Source organism: Staurois parvus, unplaced genomic scaffold (genome assembly GCF_062004578.1).
Source record: "Staurois parvus isolate SC_StPar_1 unplaced genomic scaffold, SC_StPar_1.0 ptg001132l, whole genome shotgun sequence".
Classification (NCBI taxonomy): Eukaryota; Metazoa; Chordata; class Amphibia; order Anura; family Ranidae; genus Staurois; species Staurois parvus.
In genome coordinates, this window is record NW_028318928.1 from 956,605 (window position 1) to 976,471 (window position 19,867).

Below are 19,867 nucleotides of genomic sequence, written 5' to 3' on the forward strand. Positions count from 1 at the left end.
TTTTTGTTCATTTAAAAATCAGACAGCTGTCTCATTCAGTTACAAGGCTACCGAATGAGACGGCTTTCTCACTAGGTAATTTCAAGGGATGTCACATGATATTACCGCAAAGGTCTAGGAAATTTCAGTAAAAAAACACTAAAGTTAAGTTTAGGGCACAAAACCGCAATAAATTACCCATTGGTAAAATTTAACCTCCCTGGTGGTATGATTATTTCAGATTTTTGGTGCTGAAAGCGGTAATTTAGCATGGAAAGCATGGAAATATGTAGTTTTTTTATTATAGGCCTGTCATTTTTAGGAATAACTCACTGAAATCTGTCCGAACAAGAATCTAGTAAACATTCCGGATATGATAAAACTTGAACCACGAAATCATAAATTATAATTTAATAAATAATCATAAAAAATAATAATATAATAATAAATTTAATTCAATAATATAATCAAACCAAAAACACTGAAATTTGAAATATAGCGCCAAGTTCGCACATCACTGAGCAAAGTCGCAAAATCGTTTTGTTTGATGACGAATTTCCCCACAAATCATTATCACTCAATTCTGCAAGTGGTTCTGATTTACTATCGCTGTTCTCCAGCCGGTTTAAAACTGATTTTGACCTAAAGAAACGCTTTTTGGACGCCATGGACTTTTCCCAGTTTCCAGGCAGAAAGAACAGTCAAAATGCAGGTAGGGCACAGGACAAAGCAGTAGGGACAAAATGTATGTGAAATGCTTTGAAACAGCAATGTTTTGCTATGTAATAATCGTTTTTAAAAAAAATGACATTTTTTAAAACTTTCAAATTTGCCGCCGGTTCCGGGCCCCATACGTCCCGACGTCACAGGGACCTGAACACGGAAGCCGGATGCCGGCATCGGCCGGAGGAGATGGACGGGGACTCTGCAGGGGACACATCGTGGGAGCGAAGGACAAGGTAAGCACTGTAGGGAATCCCTGAGCAACGCCGCATGGTAAGCCCGAGTGTAGCTCGGGGTTACCGCTTTTGGTACTGAAACTTTACCCCGAGCTACACTCAGGAATACCGCCAGGGAGGTTAAAAGATAAGGTTGCACCAAGTAAATATATACCCAACATATCAAACCTTAAATTTGCATTTTCCTGTGAAATGGTGACGATCTTCAGTACGCTATATTTTCTGTAGGGTTACCCGCGTGTCTGGAAGCAGTCAGGCAGCAACGGAATCACCCGAATGCTGTTACCTGACAAGGGTGTGCATCCCTGCACTAGTGAATGGGCTGACAAAAGCCCAGGGTGCAATTTCTAGTTGCCATGGCGACCTGGCGCTTGGGATTTGTTGAGCCCTACACAAACACATGTAAATACAACTTGGTAAAAAAAATAAAAAATAATGCCTAAAAGATGCGCCACAAATGAAACACATACACATTAAGAATGCATGTGAACAAGCATGCAGAGTGTGAATGAGCTGTAAAGTAGAAGGAAAGGATACACAATTACCCCTCAGTGTGCAGAGATTTCTTCCTACTTTCTCCAGAACAAGAAGTAGGGGGAAATTTCTATAAAATAGAACTTTAGTCAGAAAATGAAGTCCTGATAGATCACTTCAGGCTTGCACCTTTTGCATGTATAGCTGTGCAAAACATTAGTTATACTAAAGGCATAATTTTTTTTAATCTTTAATAACAAACATGTAATACTTACCTGCTCTGTACAATGGCTTTGCACAGAGCAGCCCCGATAATCCTGTTCTGGGGTCCCCCACCAGTGCTCCTGGTCCCTCCCTCCTGTTGGGTGCAAGTAGCTTGATATGGGGGCACCCGAGTAGGCGTGCTCCCATGCCTCTGCTACGTGTGTCCATTCACACACGGAGCCACAACTTGGTCCTGCCTCCTCTCTCTTCTTATTGACCTACTGGCTGTGATTGACAGCAGCGGGAGCCAATGAGGAGAGGGAGTTCCGGGATAGCCTATACTCCAGTGCATATTGCTGGATCAAGAGGGGGCTTAGGTGAGTATTAGGGGGGCTTTAGGGGACCACTTCACAGGGAAGGTCTTTTAAAAAACCTTCAGCCTTTACAACCACTTTAAAATAAGTGTCTGTACTAAAATCCAGTTTAAAATCCAGTAACACACTGTCTCACCCTGCTCTGCACATACTCAGTTGCTCTCTATTTTTCGATGCTGTCCTAAATTTGTAGAGGCCGGTCTGCTGACAGCCTAAAGAATTACTGCTTCTTGGGGGCTCTGGCTTCAGCAAGGCCTCCAGCAAGAAGAAACAGGAACAATGCTAGAGGCAATTTACAGCACACACTAATTTTGGTAGCAGATTTATTATTGTGGAATGTCTGTTCCTTGCTAAAGAACATCATTTTTTATCAAGTTGTTATGGGTAAAGTTCCACTTTAAACAGGTCCAGGTATATAAATATAATACTTTCCTACTCTATCCAAAACAATAAGGAGTTTTGATTATACATACACCTTAAAGCGAAACTTCACCCTCTCAGTCAACGTGGACTAATTTTACTCCTTATGTTGCAAACATTAGTAAATAGATAGGAAAGTATATCATATTTCAGGGGTGCTCAACCTGTGACCCTTAGATGTGGCCCATGACCAAAAACTGAATGCAGGAAGTGTCAGAACGTTCAGCACACCCACAAGTTCTAATAGCCTATGGCAAAGTGCAGCTAACCCAGAGGAAAGCCACAGCTGCAACTGCTGTACAGGTAAACTGCAGCACATCAGTGTGAAAGCAGCCTTATAGTGGACTCAGAACAGTAAGGGTTCACTTACATTTGCAGTTTGGGAGGCGAATGTTTTTTTACCACACCCCCTCAATCACTGACATGGCGTCAGGGGTTGTAATGGCGACCCCGCCCCATGCTCCAGGGGGCCCGTGCGGCCTCCCTGTCACATTCTGTCTTACACTTGGGCAGGAGGGGCGGCGTATATATGAACTGTCTCACATAACCTTTTTGTGATAACCATAAATTAAGTATAATAAATTCATATAATCAAAACATAAAATAAAATAAAAATCGATAAAAATATGTGAATTGTGTCCAAAAATTTTTTTTAAATAGTAATTGTGTCCAATGTCCAAATCTCAATTTTCCACCTTGATGCAGTTAGAAGGAAATCAATCCTAGATATTCTGAAATACCTCAAAATAAAAGAAAAGAAAAACCATAGTGCATTATCTTTTACATATATAACACTCCACTCAGTGCTCAACACAAAAATCACTCTTAAATTGTGCAAAAAAAAAAAAAAAAAAACTTATACAAATATTCTTTTAATTTATATAAAATTCAAACCCAAAAAGTGAAAACTCTGTGATCACTATATAACCACACACTTTGTGATCAACCACTTCAATTCCAAAAAAAACGCTCTGTGCACAACCCCTAGTGAATAGTGATACTAGGTACTAGTACCCTTTTTTATTCCAGCCACAAATGATACCAGGTACTATTACCCTCTTATAGTTGTTTTCAGGCATGGGCTATCAAAAGTACTCCTTCCTTTCCAATGCTTTACTTCAAGGGCAATCCTCCAATATCCTCATGAAAATAAACAGGCTCTTAGGCAGAATCCATATTAAAGGAACAAATTTAATCCAAACTTACATAAAAGAAAGCAGAATCCGGCTTCTGCTTTCTTTTATGTAAATTTGGATTAAATTTGTTCCTTTATTATGGATTCTGCCTAAGAGCCTGTTTATTTTCATGAGGATAGTGGAGGATTGCCCTTAAAGTAAAGCATTGGAAAGGAAGGAGTACTTTTGATAGCCCATGCCTGAAAACAACTATAAGAGGGTAATAGTACCTGGTATCATTTGTGGCTGGAATAAAAAAGGGTACTAGTACCTAGTATCACTATTTACTAGGGGTTGTGCACAGAGTGTTTTTTTGGAATTGAAGTGGTTGATCACAAAGTGTGTGGTTATATAGTGATCACGGAGTTTTCACTTTTTGGGTTTGAATTTTATATAAATTAAAAGAATATTTGTATAAGTTTTTTTTTTTTTTTTTTTTGCTCAATTTAAGAGTGATTTTTGTGTTGAGCACTGAGTGGAGTGTTATATATGTAAAAGATAATGCACTATGGTTTTTCTTTTCTTTTATTTTGAGGTATTTCAGAATATCTAGGATTGATTTTCTTCTAACTGCATCAAGGTGGAAAATTGGGATTTGGACATTGGACACAATTACTATTTAAAAAATGTTTTTGGACACAATTCACATATTTTTATCGATTTTTATTTTATTTTTAGTTTTGATTATATGAATTTATTATACTTAATTTATGGTTATCACAAAAAGGTTATGTGAGTTTGTATACTTTCTAGGGAGAAAGTGTGACTTTTTGTGGGAGTATAAAAAAGGAATTTGATTGATTAAGAGGTATATAAGAACTGATCCTCTCCATTTTCCTCCTGCAACTGCTGAAAGCCAACTTCTCCTCTTCCTCCCACTGGCATTCAGCGACTGCAGGAGTAAAATGTTTATTATGCTATTCAAAAAAAAAAAATTTAATTGTGAAACATTTCATTTTATTGTGGACCACAACTGGTTAACTAATCACTTATGTGGCATTTTCGCTTTTCAAAAGGTTAAGCACCCCTGTCATATTTACTTCTTTCAAACTTTTTTTTTTTACATTTCTTCAGTTACTTCCTGGTTTAAAGGTCTAGGCAAATGATGTCATACATTCCAGGAGGGAAGCAGGGGCTTTCTCAGCTAAGCTCAGGGGTGTGGAAATTTTTGAAAAAACTACTTGTCCAGGGACTAAATCGGTGTCCCAATCTACTTGTCCCTCATGACAATCTACTTGTCCAGATGAAAAAGAAATTTTTTTTTAACCAAAACCGTATTTAAATTGGAGGTGATTTTAGGAATGTCTGGGGCTTTTAAAAACAAGAGAGGCTTTATGGCGACTTAAACGTGTAATATTTTTAACATTGTGCTGTTTATCTCCTCCTCCCCTCCCTGCCTGTCTCCAGAACCACACCCGGGGACTGCCAGAGACGTTTTTGCGTTTTTTGCACACGTTTAAAAAATCATTTTAGACCTGGAGATTACACAATACCCCCCAAACATTATATATTTTCTGAAAGCAGAGACCCTAGAGGATAAAATAGTGGTAGTTCCAATTTTTTATGTTGCAAGATTTTACGGAAAAATTTTAGTAAAAAATACAAGTAACTTAATTTTAGGGCACAAAAAAGCAATAAATTACCCTATTTTTTTGTAAAATATAAAAAAGATGAGGATGCAGTGAGTAAATAGATATCCAACTTGTCAAACCTTACATTTGTGCGCGCTTGTGAAATGGCGACGAACTTCAGTACCCTATATTTTCTATAGGTGGACACTTTTAAAGCTCCTTTAAAGGGTCACCAGTTTAGTGTTATGGAGGAGGTCTGGTACTAGAATTATTGCTCTCATTCTGGCGTGCGCGGCGATATGTGACATGTGTATCGCAATCGACGGTTTCATGCGTATGTGCCCCAGCGTGTGCTTTTACGTTTGTACATGCGTATATGTTGGGGTGGGGGCCTCAATATTTTTTTGGGATGGTATGTGCTTGGGTTTAACTCATTTTTTACAATAAAAAAAAAACTTTTTTTATACTTTTTTTTTTCATCACATATGTGATGATTTTTGGTGACAGGTTCTCTTTGAGACATCCAAGGTCTAAAAGGCCCTGCATGTCTCCCCCCTGCTCCATTGAATGTAATGTGGTGCACATTGCAACATAATACATACTTTCCCGGGGATTGCATTACAATCTCTCAACGGAGACCCGGAGAGGCTGGCATTGTGTGGAAGCAATCGGCAGCAGCGCTGCCGCCAAGTGCTTCCACCTAACAGGTGAGCCCTGCTGCTTTGCCCGCAGCAGAGCTAAAAGTAGAAAGAAACTACCTGCCCGGCGCCCGGAAATACGTGTCCTGGGCGTCGGGCGATAGGAATCCAACATCCCTGTAAGCTCACCCTCCTGTCTGCATGACTGAGCTAAGGCCACACGGATTCCAGGAAGTAAATGCTAGATGAATCATCTGCCCTTACTCAAAGTGATTTCTCAACAAAATAAAGCATGGAGACATTGCAGATGGGGGAGTTTGCTTTGAAAATCAAAACTGAATTTAACAGCGTTTTTGGTTTGTGATGCTCATTATGTGGTGAAGTTCCACTTTAAAGAAGACTTTCCAGCAGAAGCTTCCATAATTTAATGATGCGTCAATTATTACAGATCTGTAATCTCTTGAGTCTTTTTAGATCTGTCTGGTATTTCAGCTTTAGTAATTTAGGCTGCTTTCACACTGCTCTATTGCAGAAACACAGTAAAAATGCATATACGTTTTTGCCACATTTCCGGTGCATTTTCTGGTTGCCTGACATCAGCCTGCACCTGTGAAAAAATGACATGGACCAGTTGGTGCATTTTTGCTGCAGTTTCCATTCATTTCAATGGGTAGCTGCATTTTTTTTTTACCGCATCAAACATGCACTAAAAATGCAGCATGCAAGACTTTTAAACTGACTGGTGTGAAGAGTTCCATAGGATTTAATGGTTATGCAATTTTCTTCTGCTTTTTGTAAGGCAAAAACAGAAGAAAAACTTATTGTGAAATGGTCCTTAGTCAGTGGCAACTAGAAAATAACCCCCATTTCTTGTCTTCATTATCTCTTAGCAAATCCTTCAGAATGGTGGGTGCACAGGAGCTGGAGGTACAGGCATCTTCCATACAACAACAACCACTTGTACAACCTGCAGAAGCTAGCAGTCATCAGTATGAGTGCCACGAGTGTGGGAAAGTCTTTAAATGGTCTTCAAGATTAATACACCACCAAAGAACCCACACTGGGGAACGACCCTACAAATGCTCAGAGTGTCCAAAAGCTTTTAAAGGCTCCTCAGCCCTCCTTTATCACCAGAGAAGCCATACTGGAGAAAGGCCTTACAAGTGTGGAGACTGCGGTAAAGCTTTTAAGCGTTCCTCTCTGCTGCAGATCCATCAGAGCGTGCACACTGGATTTCGCTCGTTCAAATGCAATGTGTGTGGAATGGCATTCAAGTGGTCCTCCCATTACCAGTACCACATGAGACAACATACAGGAGAGAGGCCTTATAAATGCAACATCTGCGACAAAGCATTTAAGAATTCCTCCAGTTTGAGGCGGCACAGGAACATTCACACGGGAGAGCGTCCTTATGTGTGTACGGTGTGTGGCAAAGCATTTACGCAGTCCACCAACTTAAAACAACATGAGCGGATCCACACGGGGGAGCGGCCTTACAAGTGCTCTGAATGTGGTAAATCCTTCACCCATTCTTCTAACTTGCTCCTTCACCAGCGTACACACACCAGCGGACCCACACACAAATGCGACTTGTGCAGCAAAATGTTTATTTCAGATGCATTCCTGCAGAAGCACCTGCAGACTCACACAATTGAACAGACGTTTGTACAAACAGATGCTGAAGTGTTCCTGACTACCTCCAGCGAAATAGAGACGGTGGAGATGCTTTATAAGTGTGGCACTTGTGACTTGACCTTCAAGAGCGAGGAGATGCTTCTTGAGCATCAGCAGAGCCATGCCGAGGAGCAGAGCTATTCTTGCACATTATGTGATAAGACTTTTAAAAATGCCTCAGGGTTGTCCCGCCACCAATATACACACTCTAACGAAAGGCCTTATAAATGCTCCATCTGTGAAAAGACATTTGTGCAGCTCTCCAACCTGCTGATGCACCAGAGAACTCACACGGAGGAGCAACAGCTCATCCAGACAGAAGCGGAGGTGACCTGCCCACAGACAATTGAGATCATTCCTCCCTTTACCACTGCCACACCTGCTGAGACGGTTGAACGGCCATACAAATGTACAGACTGTAATAAAGCTTTTAAAGGCTCCTCGGGACTGCGCTACCACATGAGGGACCATACTGGAGAGCGCCCTTATAAGTGTTCAGAGTGCGGGAAAGCTTTCAAGCGCTCTTCCCTTTTGTCTATACACCAGCGAGTTCACACAGGTGTCAGGGCATTCAAGTGTGCTGAGTGTGGCCTTACATTTAAGTGGTCCTCGCATTATCAGTACCATTTACGGCTCCATACAGGGGAAAGGCCTTACAGTTGTACAGAGTGTGGAAAGTCCTTCAAAAACACTTCTTGCCTGCGCCGCCATAGGCAGCTCCACACGGGGGAACGCCCATTTGCCTGTGTTATGTGCGGCAAGACCTTCACGCAGACTTCCAATCTACGTCAGCATGAGAGAACCCACACAGGAGAAAAGCCTTACAAATGTGAAAAATGTGACAAGACATTCACACACTCTTCAAATTTGCAGTTACATCAACGCACACACTCAAGCGACCGACCTTACAGGTGCACCATTTGCGGCAAAGGTTTTGTCATGTCTTCTTATCTTCAGAGACATCTGCGCACCCATTCCATAAACAGCGGTGGAGACTGTGAGTCTGCCGCACAGAGTCTAGCTACTCCAAATGGTCAAGCTTTGCCTGCAACTCAGAAGGTACAAATTGTGCCCGACCTACCAACCACGCTCAATGTTGAAGTCTGCAACCAACCTAGTACCTTAAATTCACAAACCTTTTTCCTGGTACAGGTACCACAACAAAACACTCCTAAGTTTATCCTTCTGCCTTCTTCACAAGTCTTGCATCCTCAGCATAAGGTTGCTGTAGCACCCAGTACTTCGAACTTGGTTGCAATACAAAGCAATGCACATCAAAGAGCTCCACAGAATAAGGTTTTGCGAAAGAAACCCAAAGTAAAAACTTCTAACGCTCTCAGTAATTTCACTAGTCCTAACAAAAACATTCTTATTATGCCCAACACAAGCCAAGCAGTTCCTAACCTGCAGCCTCTTCAAATACAGGCTATTCAAGGCTTTCCCCGAGCTCAGACACTACCTGTGGGTCAGAATATATTCGTCTTGCAGAATGTGACAGATCAAAGTCATCTGCAGCTGCCAACAATGCATATGAATGCTATTCCATCTGCACCGAAGACTGCAAACATACAGATCCAACAACTACCCAGTACACAAGACTTAACTATTCAAAGTTTGCCTGTTGCTCAGGAAGTGTCTAACATACAAATAAAAGCAGATGACATGTCCACCATTCAAACTGTATCCAGCTCTCCAAACATTGCTAATGTGCATATTCATCAAGAACTATCGAATGTGCACCTTCAGACAAGTCCTAACACAACACATCTTTCAGATATTCACATTCAAACACTTCCAGAGCCACAGAGTGTCTCTAGTTTGCAGGAAAGTCAGAACTTGATCGTTGTACAGAATTCTCCAGGAGAGGAACTCCTAAGCTCTACGGAGAGTGTAGAAAACTTGCAGTCCATGGAGGAAGTTCAGGATGTCCACTTTGAAACCCTTCAAACAGAAGAAGGCTTGCAGAATGTCCTTGTCTTGCAAAATGCTGATGGGGAGCAGACACGGTTGTGCGTGCAGGGAGTGGAAAATATTCAGGGCATACAAGATGTTTCTAATGTCCAAATTCAAGCCATGTCTAATATACAAGAACCTGCCACCACTGCTCCAGAATGTCAAAAGGTCTTTATTATCCAGAGTTCTCAAGGAGAACAGACCCTTCAACTGGTGGATAACTTCCAGAACGATCCGAATCTGCACATGGTTGAAAATCTCCAAGGTTTGCAGGCTGGGCAGAACCAGCTTCAACTGTTACCCAACATTCAGAGCCACAACACCGTCCAGCTACCACAAAACATGCAGCTGAGAACTGTACCTTCTAGCCATGGCCTACAAACCGTTCAAAAGTTTCAGGGTCTCCAGAATATACAAACGGTTGGTGCCGGGAACCAGAACGTTCAGACAATCCAGCTAGTCCAAAAGAATTCTGTTCAGGGATTACAGCATGTATTGCCATTTATTCGGATTGTCCAGGCTGCCCCAAAAGTACAGCTTGTCCATACATTTTAATGTAGCTTCTCAGAATTACAGCAGTGCCTGTTCTACTCCTTATTTGCTTTATAAGGTAATTGACTGCAGATTTTGAAATCAGGACATTTGTGTTACACCATTATCAGTTAATTTTGTAATAGCACTGATTATTTCTCATTATAAAGGGCCATTAAATGTAAATTCTCAGATTTTCAAATTGAAAGTGTATTTAAACCCAAAAAAATTAATCTATTGCTGTTTACCAGTCTTTAGATCAGCCTTTCACAACCTTTTCAACAGAGGAAATAACTTTTTGTTCTCAGAGAACTCCTGCTAAAAGTTATTATACCTACAACTCATGATACTTTAGTTTGATGGTCAGTGGGAAGAATGCTCCCTACACTTATGGACATTGGGAATAATGTTAGTGGGAACTTATCTGAGAGGCAGAAACTGCCCATAGCTAAAGGAACCCCTAGCAATCTCTGGAGGAAACCTAGGATTCAACGGAACCCTGGTTCAGAAACCCTGGCTTAGATATGTTCACCAGCCTAGATATGTTCATGAGTTCTGCCAGTAACACACTTCCTGTCCTTCGATGGCTACACTCGCACTCTGTACCATATCTGTGGAGGAGTAGAATTGTCACCCTAGGGCAGGACTACAAAAAACTCCCCCTGTACTCTACTCTGTTACAACAGGGAGTTGTGTTAGGAGGGGCTGTGTAGTTCATAGAAATTTGTTTGGAGAGCAGACACCATTGTTTAAGGCCTCTTTTCACACGATCCAGTTACAATCAGGTCTCCTGTCAGTTTTCAGGTGGACCTGATCGGAACCTCAATTCACCCCTATGAACTAGCGGGTGTCTGTTTATACACGACTACCTTCAGTTTGTTCCGGTCCAATAAAAAAAAAAAACAAAAACGGAAGGGGATCTGTCTACGCAAATCAGATCGGAGGGCAGTCAGGTGTAAACGGACAGTGGACTACATTTACACCAACCACCAATAGAGCAGAGCAGGCTGTGTCCATATCAGTTTACTGAGCAGACAGGGACCTGTTATCTGTTCTGATCAGCAGGGGACCTACTGATTAAATTAGAGTCTGCCCCATGTGAAAGGGGCTTAAGAGTTCAGAACAGGATCTGTTAAGAAAAAAAGGCTTTGTCTGTACTTGCAGAAAATGTACTTTACTTGAATAAAGAAAAAAAAATGCAACCAGCACATCTAAGGAATAGTAAGCTGCAATATATGACAGTTTTGTTTTTGGGTTTCCATATGCTATAATTTTAAAATCTGCATGTAGCGCAACAAACCTTTTGGAGGGAGAAAGAAATTGGAAATATTTGTGTGTAATACTTATCGCAATTTTCCTTTGCTGGCACCAACCAGGTGGTAATATGCTGCCATATTGGCATCGGAAAAAAAGTTTATGTAGCTCTTGTGCCTCTTAAAAACCAGGCATGAATGTAATACTCCAGATAGGACCTTTCTGTGACTGCTCTTATCCTAATAATACCATAGTAGAACAAGTTTTAACTTAGAAAATAGGATCTGCTTTAAAGCAAAAATGTAAAAAAAATGATCTGGAGCCTTAGCTTACCTTCACCTACCGACCATACATTATGGGGCCTGTTTATAAAGCAGCAAATTTAATTTTCACCATTTTCATAAGCGCTTGTCAGGTCACAATGTTAGTTATTCTTCTGCTTGACAATGCTCAGGCCTTGTGATTGGCAACTCAGACATAAAAATTGAGGGCCAATTCACGCTACTGCGTTGACCTGCATGTTATGGCACTTTTAAAACATGGTCAATGCATGGACATACAGAAAACAAATGTTTCCTGTGTGTCCCATTCACACTGCAATGCAGCCCATAGCTGCGCCGCAGGGTGCTGTGATAAAATGCAAACATGCTGCATTTTATCATAGCACCCCATACAGGATTGCATGGATTGTACAGCAGCATGAATGAAGTGTTTTGTACACTTCAAATAAAGTTTGTAAAAAAAGGGGCAACCATGTGACACGTTGAACCGGACACCACACTGCCTCCTGCCACAGCCAGAAACAGACACCTGGCAGAGTGGTAAAGCACTCCGGCAGCTGTCTATGATAGTGTGAACCTGGCCTGAGAGGAGCAGAGAAGGGGAAGAAGTCAAATTCCAGGTCTTTAAAAAAAAAAAATAGAAGTTTGTTGCAGTGGGTACCAGTTAAATTTTATCCTTTGATATTATAGATACTCTTTAGCAAATGTAAATACATTTTAAATATCTTAAAGTAAACTTGTGAGGATAGAAATCCAAGAGCTGCAGGTGCCAATTTTCATACGTTCAGGCAATCCTAATCCTGGCTTTGAAACCTAGTGAGGCAATGACCTGGAACAAGCATGTAGTCAATGAAGGCTGGAAAGTCGGAACTCCCATCCAACATACTTGTTCCAAGTCACTGGCTCACTTGGTGGTGAAGCTAACAGGCCAGAGCCGGCACTGTTAGGCCCCTTTCACACGGGATGGACTCTATTGAGATCAACAGGGGATCAGCTAACAGCCTAAAGCCAGTACTATTAGGCCTCTTTTACACGGGACGGACCCTGTTGAGATCAGCAGGGGATCTATCCACTGATCAGAGCAGAGCAGGCAGATGACAGGTCTGTGGCTGCACAGTTTCTGCAGATTGGACACGGACAGAGTCCGATCTGCTCTATGGGCAGTTGGTGGTAAATGGACTTTGCTGTCCCTTTACACAAGATTACCTTCCAATCCTACGAGACAGAGGAGAACGGATCCCCTTCTGTTTTTTTTTTGTTAGCAGACTGGATTAGATCGGAGGTAGGAAGGCCTGTCCATAGGGGTGAATAGACTGTCCAGTGAGGTCTGCCTAAGAAACAGGTGGAAATTATCGAACCCTTTGTGTGAAAGGGGCCTAACAAGTGTCAGCTCCCATATGTCTATCCTCCAAACAACGACACTAAGCACTAACTGTATATAAAATGACATTGAACCATCATTCATTCAACCTCATTATTATTGCTGTCACCTTTCAGCTAGACTGAAAATAATCTTTACACAAATGGTATTTTACATTATTTATGTTTTATTTTAGGTTTACTGGTCCTTTAAAATTCAAAATGAGCAAATGCATAAATAGAGGTTACCTTTAGTGAAAACCTTATGATCCATAAATCTAAAAATATCAGCAGCTGAAGTGAATATAAATATCTAATCCTTGTCGACCTTGGCCCCATTCCTGCCTCTCAAGCCTTTTTTTTTTTTGTCCTTTCTCATAATGGGTGACATCTTTGAGCAGTGGGGATGATTTGGAGGTGGGAAGGGGAGAACCAAGTTCAGAATTTACAGGATAATTTTAGGGAAAAAAAATCAGTCATCTGGATCAGCTGATCATTTTGACACATGGGGGGTTATTTACTAAAACTGGAGAGTGTAAAATCTGGTACAACTCTGCATAGAAACCAATCAGTTTCCAGGTTTTATTGCCAAAGCTTAATTGAACAAGCTGAAGTTAGAAGCTGATTGCTTACGATGCAAAGCCGCACCAGATTCTGAGTTCTCCAGTTTTAGTAAACTTGACTGGACTGCACAGAGTCCTGACCTTAACCCGATAGAACACCTTTGGGATGAATTAGAGCGGAGACTGTGAGCCAGACCTTCTCCTCCGACATCAGTGCCTGACCTCACAAATGCACTTCTGGAAGAATGGTCAAACCTTCCCATAGACACCCTCCTAAACCTTGTGGACGGCCTTCCCAGAAGAGTTGAAGCTGTTATAGCTGCAAAGGGTGGGCCAACTCAATATTGAACCCTACGGACTAAGTTCATGTGCGTGTAAAGGCAGGTGGCCCAATACTTTTGGCAATATAGTGTATAGAAATGTATAGAAACTTTTTGAAGACCCCTCGTATTTAGGCTCCTTTTTGCAGGTAAGGCCTTATTCATAGGGGTGTACTACAGCATATACCCGCATAAGGGCCATGTTTGCTTGCATAGGGATGCACAGGTGTTTTGTGCATCCCTGTGCAGGCAGCCTCATTGATGTCAGTTGGGATGCAGAGGCTGCACTAGTTCAAACGCAATATTCTCAATGTAGGTGTTCCTGAAAAATGGCTATAAATGTAAGTGGTTGCTGCAGTGACCAGTGGCTGGAAACCAAAAAATATTCAGAGCAGAAAGTATGTCACCAACACACCAGTGATCTCCAGAATGGGTCCCAAGCTTTATTCAGCTTTCACATCTTGGTTACAGAAGCAGTGTTTCGGTGCCTCGTAGGACCCCTTTATCAGGCATGTGACCACTGATGAAGGGGTCCTGTGAGTCTCTGAAATTTTGCTTCTATAACTATGATCGCTGAATAAACCTTTGGGCCCATTGGTGTGCTGTTGACATATTATATGCAGAGGCTGCACTGACACAGCCGCTGCTCCAAATTTCACAGTTGTGGTGTGGGGCCAGCAGCTGCTGTGCCCTAATTGACCTGAGCTTCACTGTACAGGCAAAGACAGCCCTCATTTGGGTGTATGCTGTAGTCCGCTTGTGTGAACAAGGCCTAAGGTACATTTGCTATTTAAAAGTATTTTATTTACCAGTCACTTTAAGGCCTCATTTATAGGACCTGGATGTATTTGCGCAAGATCCTGTGTAAAACTTTGTCCGCACACTGTACACATATAAGGTTTGTACAATGTTTACAAACAGTTGACGATTATACGCTGATCTAAGGCCCCTTTCACACTGGTGATCCGTTCAGGTTCGTCTGTCAGTTTTTCAGGTGGACCTAATTGGAAGGTTCATTCATTCCTATAGACAGGCGAGTGTAAATGGACTTGTGTCCATTTACACCCGCCTCCCTCCAGGTTCGATCTGTTCCGCTAATGAAAATAAAAATGGAAGGGTATCCATCCTCTTCTGTTTAGGCAGATCAGATTGGAGGGTAGTTGGGTGTACGGGGACAGCAGTATCTGTTTACTTCTGGCCACCAGTAGAGCAGAGGGCACTCTGTCTGTGTCCGTTCTGCATCAACTGAGCAGACATGGACCTGTCATCCACCTGCTCTGCTCCAATCAGCAGGAGATCTGTGACCTGATCCCATGCTGATTCGAATGGAATCCACCCCATCTGAAAGGAGCCAAAATAGGTCATTCATATTGTGTGGACTGACCGACCTTCAGCCATTTATAAATTCATGAACAACTGGCTTGGGTCATTCAATGCATGGACAGTCACCACATTAATTACAATATGTAAGCATCAATAGAGTGTAATCAATGGTGGCAACACTGCTGGCCACATGTTGATATTGACAATTTGCCCCGGAGCAGCAGAGGAAGCCAATAAGGTGCATGTAAATCTTAGCACAAATGTTTCCATGCGTGAAATATGGTCCTGGAAGCAGCTTTGTCCTCTTTTTTTTTTTCTGCCGCTCAGTGCAGCTGACTGAATGGGCCCATAGCCTTCTATATTGCTGTGTACAGATGCATACAAACTATATGCTGTACACAGCGTTGTCTATGCCTGTGTGAATGAGTCCTAAGGAATGTGAAGAAAATCTGATTGGCTCTACCAATATTTATCAGAAAATTTAGCGTAGTGTGAATAAATGACGTAGTAAAGCTATCATGCTTAGCAGAATTCTGTTAGATACTACTGTGATCAATTTTGAGTCTTTAGCAAAATATTTTCTAGCACTTTCCTGGAGGAGGACTAATGTCTTTCTTCCCCTCTATTCCCTGGTGTCATCTAATATGACCGCACATGCATGCACCTTTCTGTAAATATGGGAGTAAATATATACTTCCAGCTTTTAAAAAAAAAAATGATAATAATAATTCCAGCACTAAGTAAGCTGAGCAAGATCTAGCAAAATGCTGACAACATTGGAATATTGCTTGCACTGACAGATATATTTAAGTTTTCAGGTCTGATTTGAATTTTCCAAGTGGGAAAAGTGACCTATTCTATGCACTTACAATGCAGTATGATGTGCTTTATGGGTTAAGAAGAGATGATGTGTTACCTATATACGGTGTAAACAGCCATCTTGTTTGCTGAACCAATGTTAACTAATTGGCTGATCAAATAAAACTGACCCATGCATGCTCAGCTTGAGCAAGCATTTAGCCCTTGCAGCCCTGGAGGACCTTGTTGCAGGTTGGAGTTTAAGGCTGTCTGTTCATTTTGGATTGGCTGGCATCCCCACCGAACACACTAGATTTGAATTTTTGCAAAAACAATTTAAAAAATCCAGCAAACAAAATGCACCTAACCACTTTTTTGGCTGCCACTGCATCAGTTTGTTGTGTTGCCATTGTAAGTAAATGGCACCTTTTGAAATGAATGGTACCTCACTGTGGTTCCTGCATTACTGTATGTAGTGGTAACTTGTAAAGAATTTGTTTTAGCACAAAGTTTACTTCCATTGGATGCCATCCTCTGCAGCACTCTCCCATGAGCCCAGGACCATGTGATGATTCGCTTTCCCCATACCCCAGGGGTGGAGGTGTGTCCATGACAGCCTGTGCTCAGTGGAAAAGGACTGATGATGTCCATGGAGGAGGGGATGTTGCTGTAGAGAAAGCGACTATTGCAGCACAATCTGCATATTTTTTATTTCAGCAAGTCTACCGCAATGATAAATATTTTTTTACCACAGGTTTACTCCCATTAGATGCCATCCTCTGCTGCATTCTCCTATGAGCCCAGATCAATGTGATGACTCCCCCTTAGAGGGGTGGGTGTATCCATGATAGCCTATGCTCAGTGGAAGAGGACTGATGATGTCTATGGAGGAGGGGACGTTGCTGTAGAGAAAGCGACTATTGCAGCAAAATCTGCATATTTTTTATTTCAGCAAGTCTACCGCAATGATAAATATTTTTTTTACCACAAGTTTACTCCCATTAGATGCCATCCTCTGTTGGATTCTCCTATGAGCCCAGATCAATGTGATGACTCCCTCTCCCCCTTCGAGGGGTGGGTGTGTCCATGACAGCCTGTGCTCAGTGGATGAGGACTGAGGAAGAGAATTTCTCGCAGTGAATGGCCCTCCTGGCACCGCTCTGTTCAACAAGTTAATTGTGCAATCAACTTTTGTCCAAGGACTTTTGGAAAATTGTTATCCAAACTTCACCTGCATACAATCAGTTGCAGGTTATGCTTGGATATTGTGACAGCTGGCAGTGCCGAGTGCCAGAATACAATAGCCCAGCAGGTTGATTGGTTCATCTGTTAGCATGGCTAAAGGAATCGTTTGGATTTGCTGGCCAAAAGAAATCCGTACATGTGTGGCCAGCATTACTGAGAACAAGCTTGCAGATTAGAAAGTCAGAGTGAAGTCTTAAGATCATGCATGCTTGGAGCTAGTGCATTACAATGTATTGAAGCCATTGGATGAGTATGACTACCAGGCAAGTTAAGCCTCATGCAGACTGCAGCTGTCAAATGCCCATTTTAAAGGCCCTATATGGTCCTGTATGTTAGCCTTTGTCCATGCACACATAGGAGTTTAGAGGCAGAAATCTGAACACAACACAATCACATCCAGGAGAGGAACATTTGGGCAGAAAAAAATGCTGAACGCATCTAAAAGCATCTAAACATGCCTAAACAAAAGGCGAGTTTAGCACTTGAGCGTTTATTGATTTTAAAGGCTGGAATAATATTCTGGCCAAGGAAATGAATAAACAACCAAATCCTTGACACGCCTGAATGCACTTAACCACGTTTGAAAAAGCAGCTTTTTGAAAAAGCAGTGTTTTAATGCTGCTTTTCTCCTGTCAGGAGAACAGCATTCTGAGGAGCCTAGTGCGGATGAGGCCTTATACTTTAAGAAGAAGTAGTTAAACAATTAAAGCCTCTGTAAAGGTGGCCATACACCAACTGAAATGTGGATAGAGAAATTTGTTATTGTTTTTTTTTTGTTTAGCCCACTGGCTGAATGCAAAAAAAAAAACTAGGACTGTATGGCCAGCTTAAAGGGTAAGTTCACCTTCAGGAACATGTTTCACCCATTTTTATACTCTCACAGACCCCCTGCCTCTAGTGACAGTGAGCCCTTGATCTTCTTCCCAAACTTGTTGTCACAAAAAGAAAACACGGCCATGCAGCAGGGCTCTGCCCACCCTGTCGCTTCATTCATTCACAGAGTTCTATGAATGAGAGAACTACAAGTACCGACATCCTTTGCAGCTGTGAGCTTGTAGTTCTTAATAAATTACCAGGACGCTAATGAGCGTAGTTCATTGTTTCTAACAATCATTGTGTAACTGGCTGCCCATACGAGCATCAGCTTACAATGACAGCCTGCAGGAGTCCTGTATTGCACCAGCGATCTGATGATTGTGGGTGCAATGCTTTGCAGCCTCCTAGAAAATAATAAATGCACTTTTTTTTTACTTGCAAAAAGATGTGCATTTATAATTTTTTTTTTTTCTTTACAAAGTTGAAATGATCCTATAGAGGTTATCTCCACTTTTTGCAACATGATCATGTGACAGCAGCTGGAGGAAAGGAACCCCCCCTTAGGCTGTCAACATGCTGTACCCTATAAAGGGTAAACTTTTTAGGGTACAGCATGTTGACAGCCTAAGGGGGGGTTCCTTTCCTCCAGCTGCTGTCACTTTTAAAAACAGTGTGGCTGTATGAGTGAGATCTGTTAATTGATGAACTACAAGTCCGTCTGTCACCATGGCAGACGGACTAGCGTTTCTCACTAGCATGCGGCGATTACCACACTCACCCATTGACACTTCCTCCACCTTTCAAAGCCCTTGGTATTGGTTGGGAGCTGGAGGAATAGTCTGCAGGTGTCTGGCATTGCACTTGTGTTCATTGCAAAGCTTCGCAGGCTTCTATGCAAAAATAAAATAACACAAAATGTATAAAGTAAATACAAAAATATTGAAAATATTGAATATATGTGCATTTGTTAGGTGAACTTTGCCTTTAATCCCTCAGTACGTGTTTTCTGTAATAACTTAACAAAACACTGGAATGCAGACACGGCAGAACATCAGAACATTGGTGTTCAGCACAATCAAATACAGATAGTTGAAAAAACATTCTATTTTTGGATGCATGTTTTTGTGCCCTTGTATGGGTACGTTTACATGTTTCTTTCCTCTATTTTGCCTGAGCAATGGCATTACCTCTGGCTAAATGAATAGGATATTCCTCATAGGCATTGGTTCAGCTTACAGTTGGCTGCAAGACCAGAAACAATCCCAGCTCTCTGATACCCAGGTATGTGATAACCTTCTCTTTATTTACATTTGTCAGGATGCCTTTTCAAATTACAATGCTTTTCTTTTTTTAATAATGTGCATTTCAGTCCGGTGTCAGATCTCAAAGGCTTACGGATGCAATGTCAGTAGAACAACGTGTTTATAAAATACTTTTTGCAATGTACTGATGTAAAGATTCGGTCAGATTGTGTAAGATTGTAATGCACAAAGTAACCTGTTTTGTTTAGGTATTACTATTAAAGTATTAAGTGTTGAGTATTTTTTTTTTCCCAGTTTACATTTATAAATCAGAGTTGTGGTACTGTAATATCAAAGCTGAACTCCGGCCTTCCATTCAGTCTTGCACAGTTGTACAGGTTGCTCTCCTGCGCTGGAATTGCTTACTGTAATTTTACAGTGTGTATTAGAAGCTGCAGCAAGTCAGATAGAGCCTGCTATCATTAGCTGTTTCCTCCACAGTCTGTCCTTGGTTCACCCTTTTCATTCACTGAATTTCAGTTCTTTCAGTCATGGAGGCCCAGAATCATACTTAGGGGGTTACCTAGGACACTCTACAGGCAAATGCAGTCTGCCTAGGTATGCCCACTTCTCCATACTGACTTTTACCCATCAAGGCATTTAGATCTTTGCGTAACTCCTGCATGTCATGAAAACAAAAAGGTTTAATTAATCG

At 41.6% G+C, this 19,867-nt stretch overlaps 1 protein-coding gene across 1 annotated transcript; it reads left to right on the plus strand.

Annotated features, from left to right (window-relative positions):
* Window positions 1-789: 789 nt before the first annotated feature.
* Window positions 790-19,452, plus strand: ZNF628 (zinc finger protein 628). Its single transcript, XM_089659105.1, has 2 exons — window positions 790-938; window positions 6,685-19,452. Exons 1-2 carry the CDS (start codon window positions 892-894, stop codon window positions 9,974-9,976), a joined length of 3,339 nt encoding a protein of 1,112 aa, XP_089515231.1. The 5' UTR covers window positions 790-891; the 3' UTR covers window positions 9,977-19,452.
* The last annotated feature ends 415 nt before the right edge of the window (window positions 19,453-19,867 follow it).

Bases quoted from the DNA above. Each gene is read 5' to 3' on its own strand.
- ZNF628 (XM_089659105.1), top strand. From the start codon at position 892: ATGGACGGGGACTCTGCAGGGGACACATCGTGGGAGCGAAGGACAAG. The intron at 939-6,684 runs GTAAGCACTGTA...ATTATCTCTTAG, and splicing joins TCGTGGGAGCGAAGGACAAG to CAAATCCTTCAGAATGGTGG.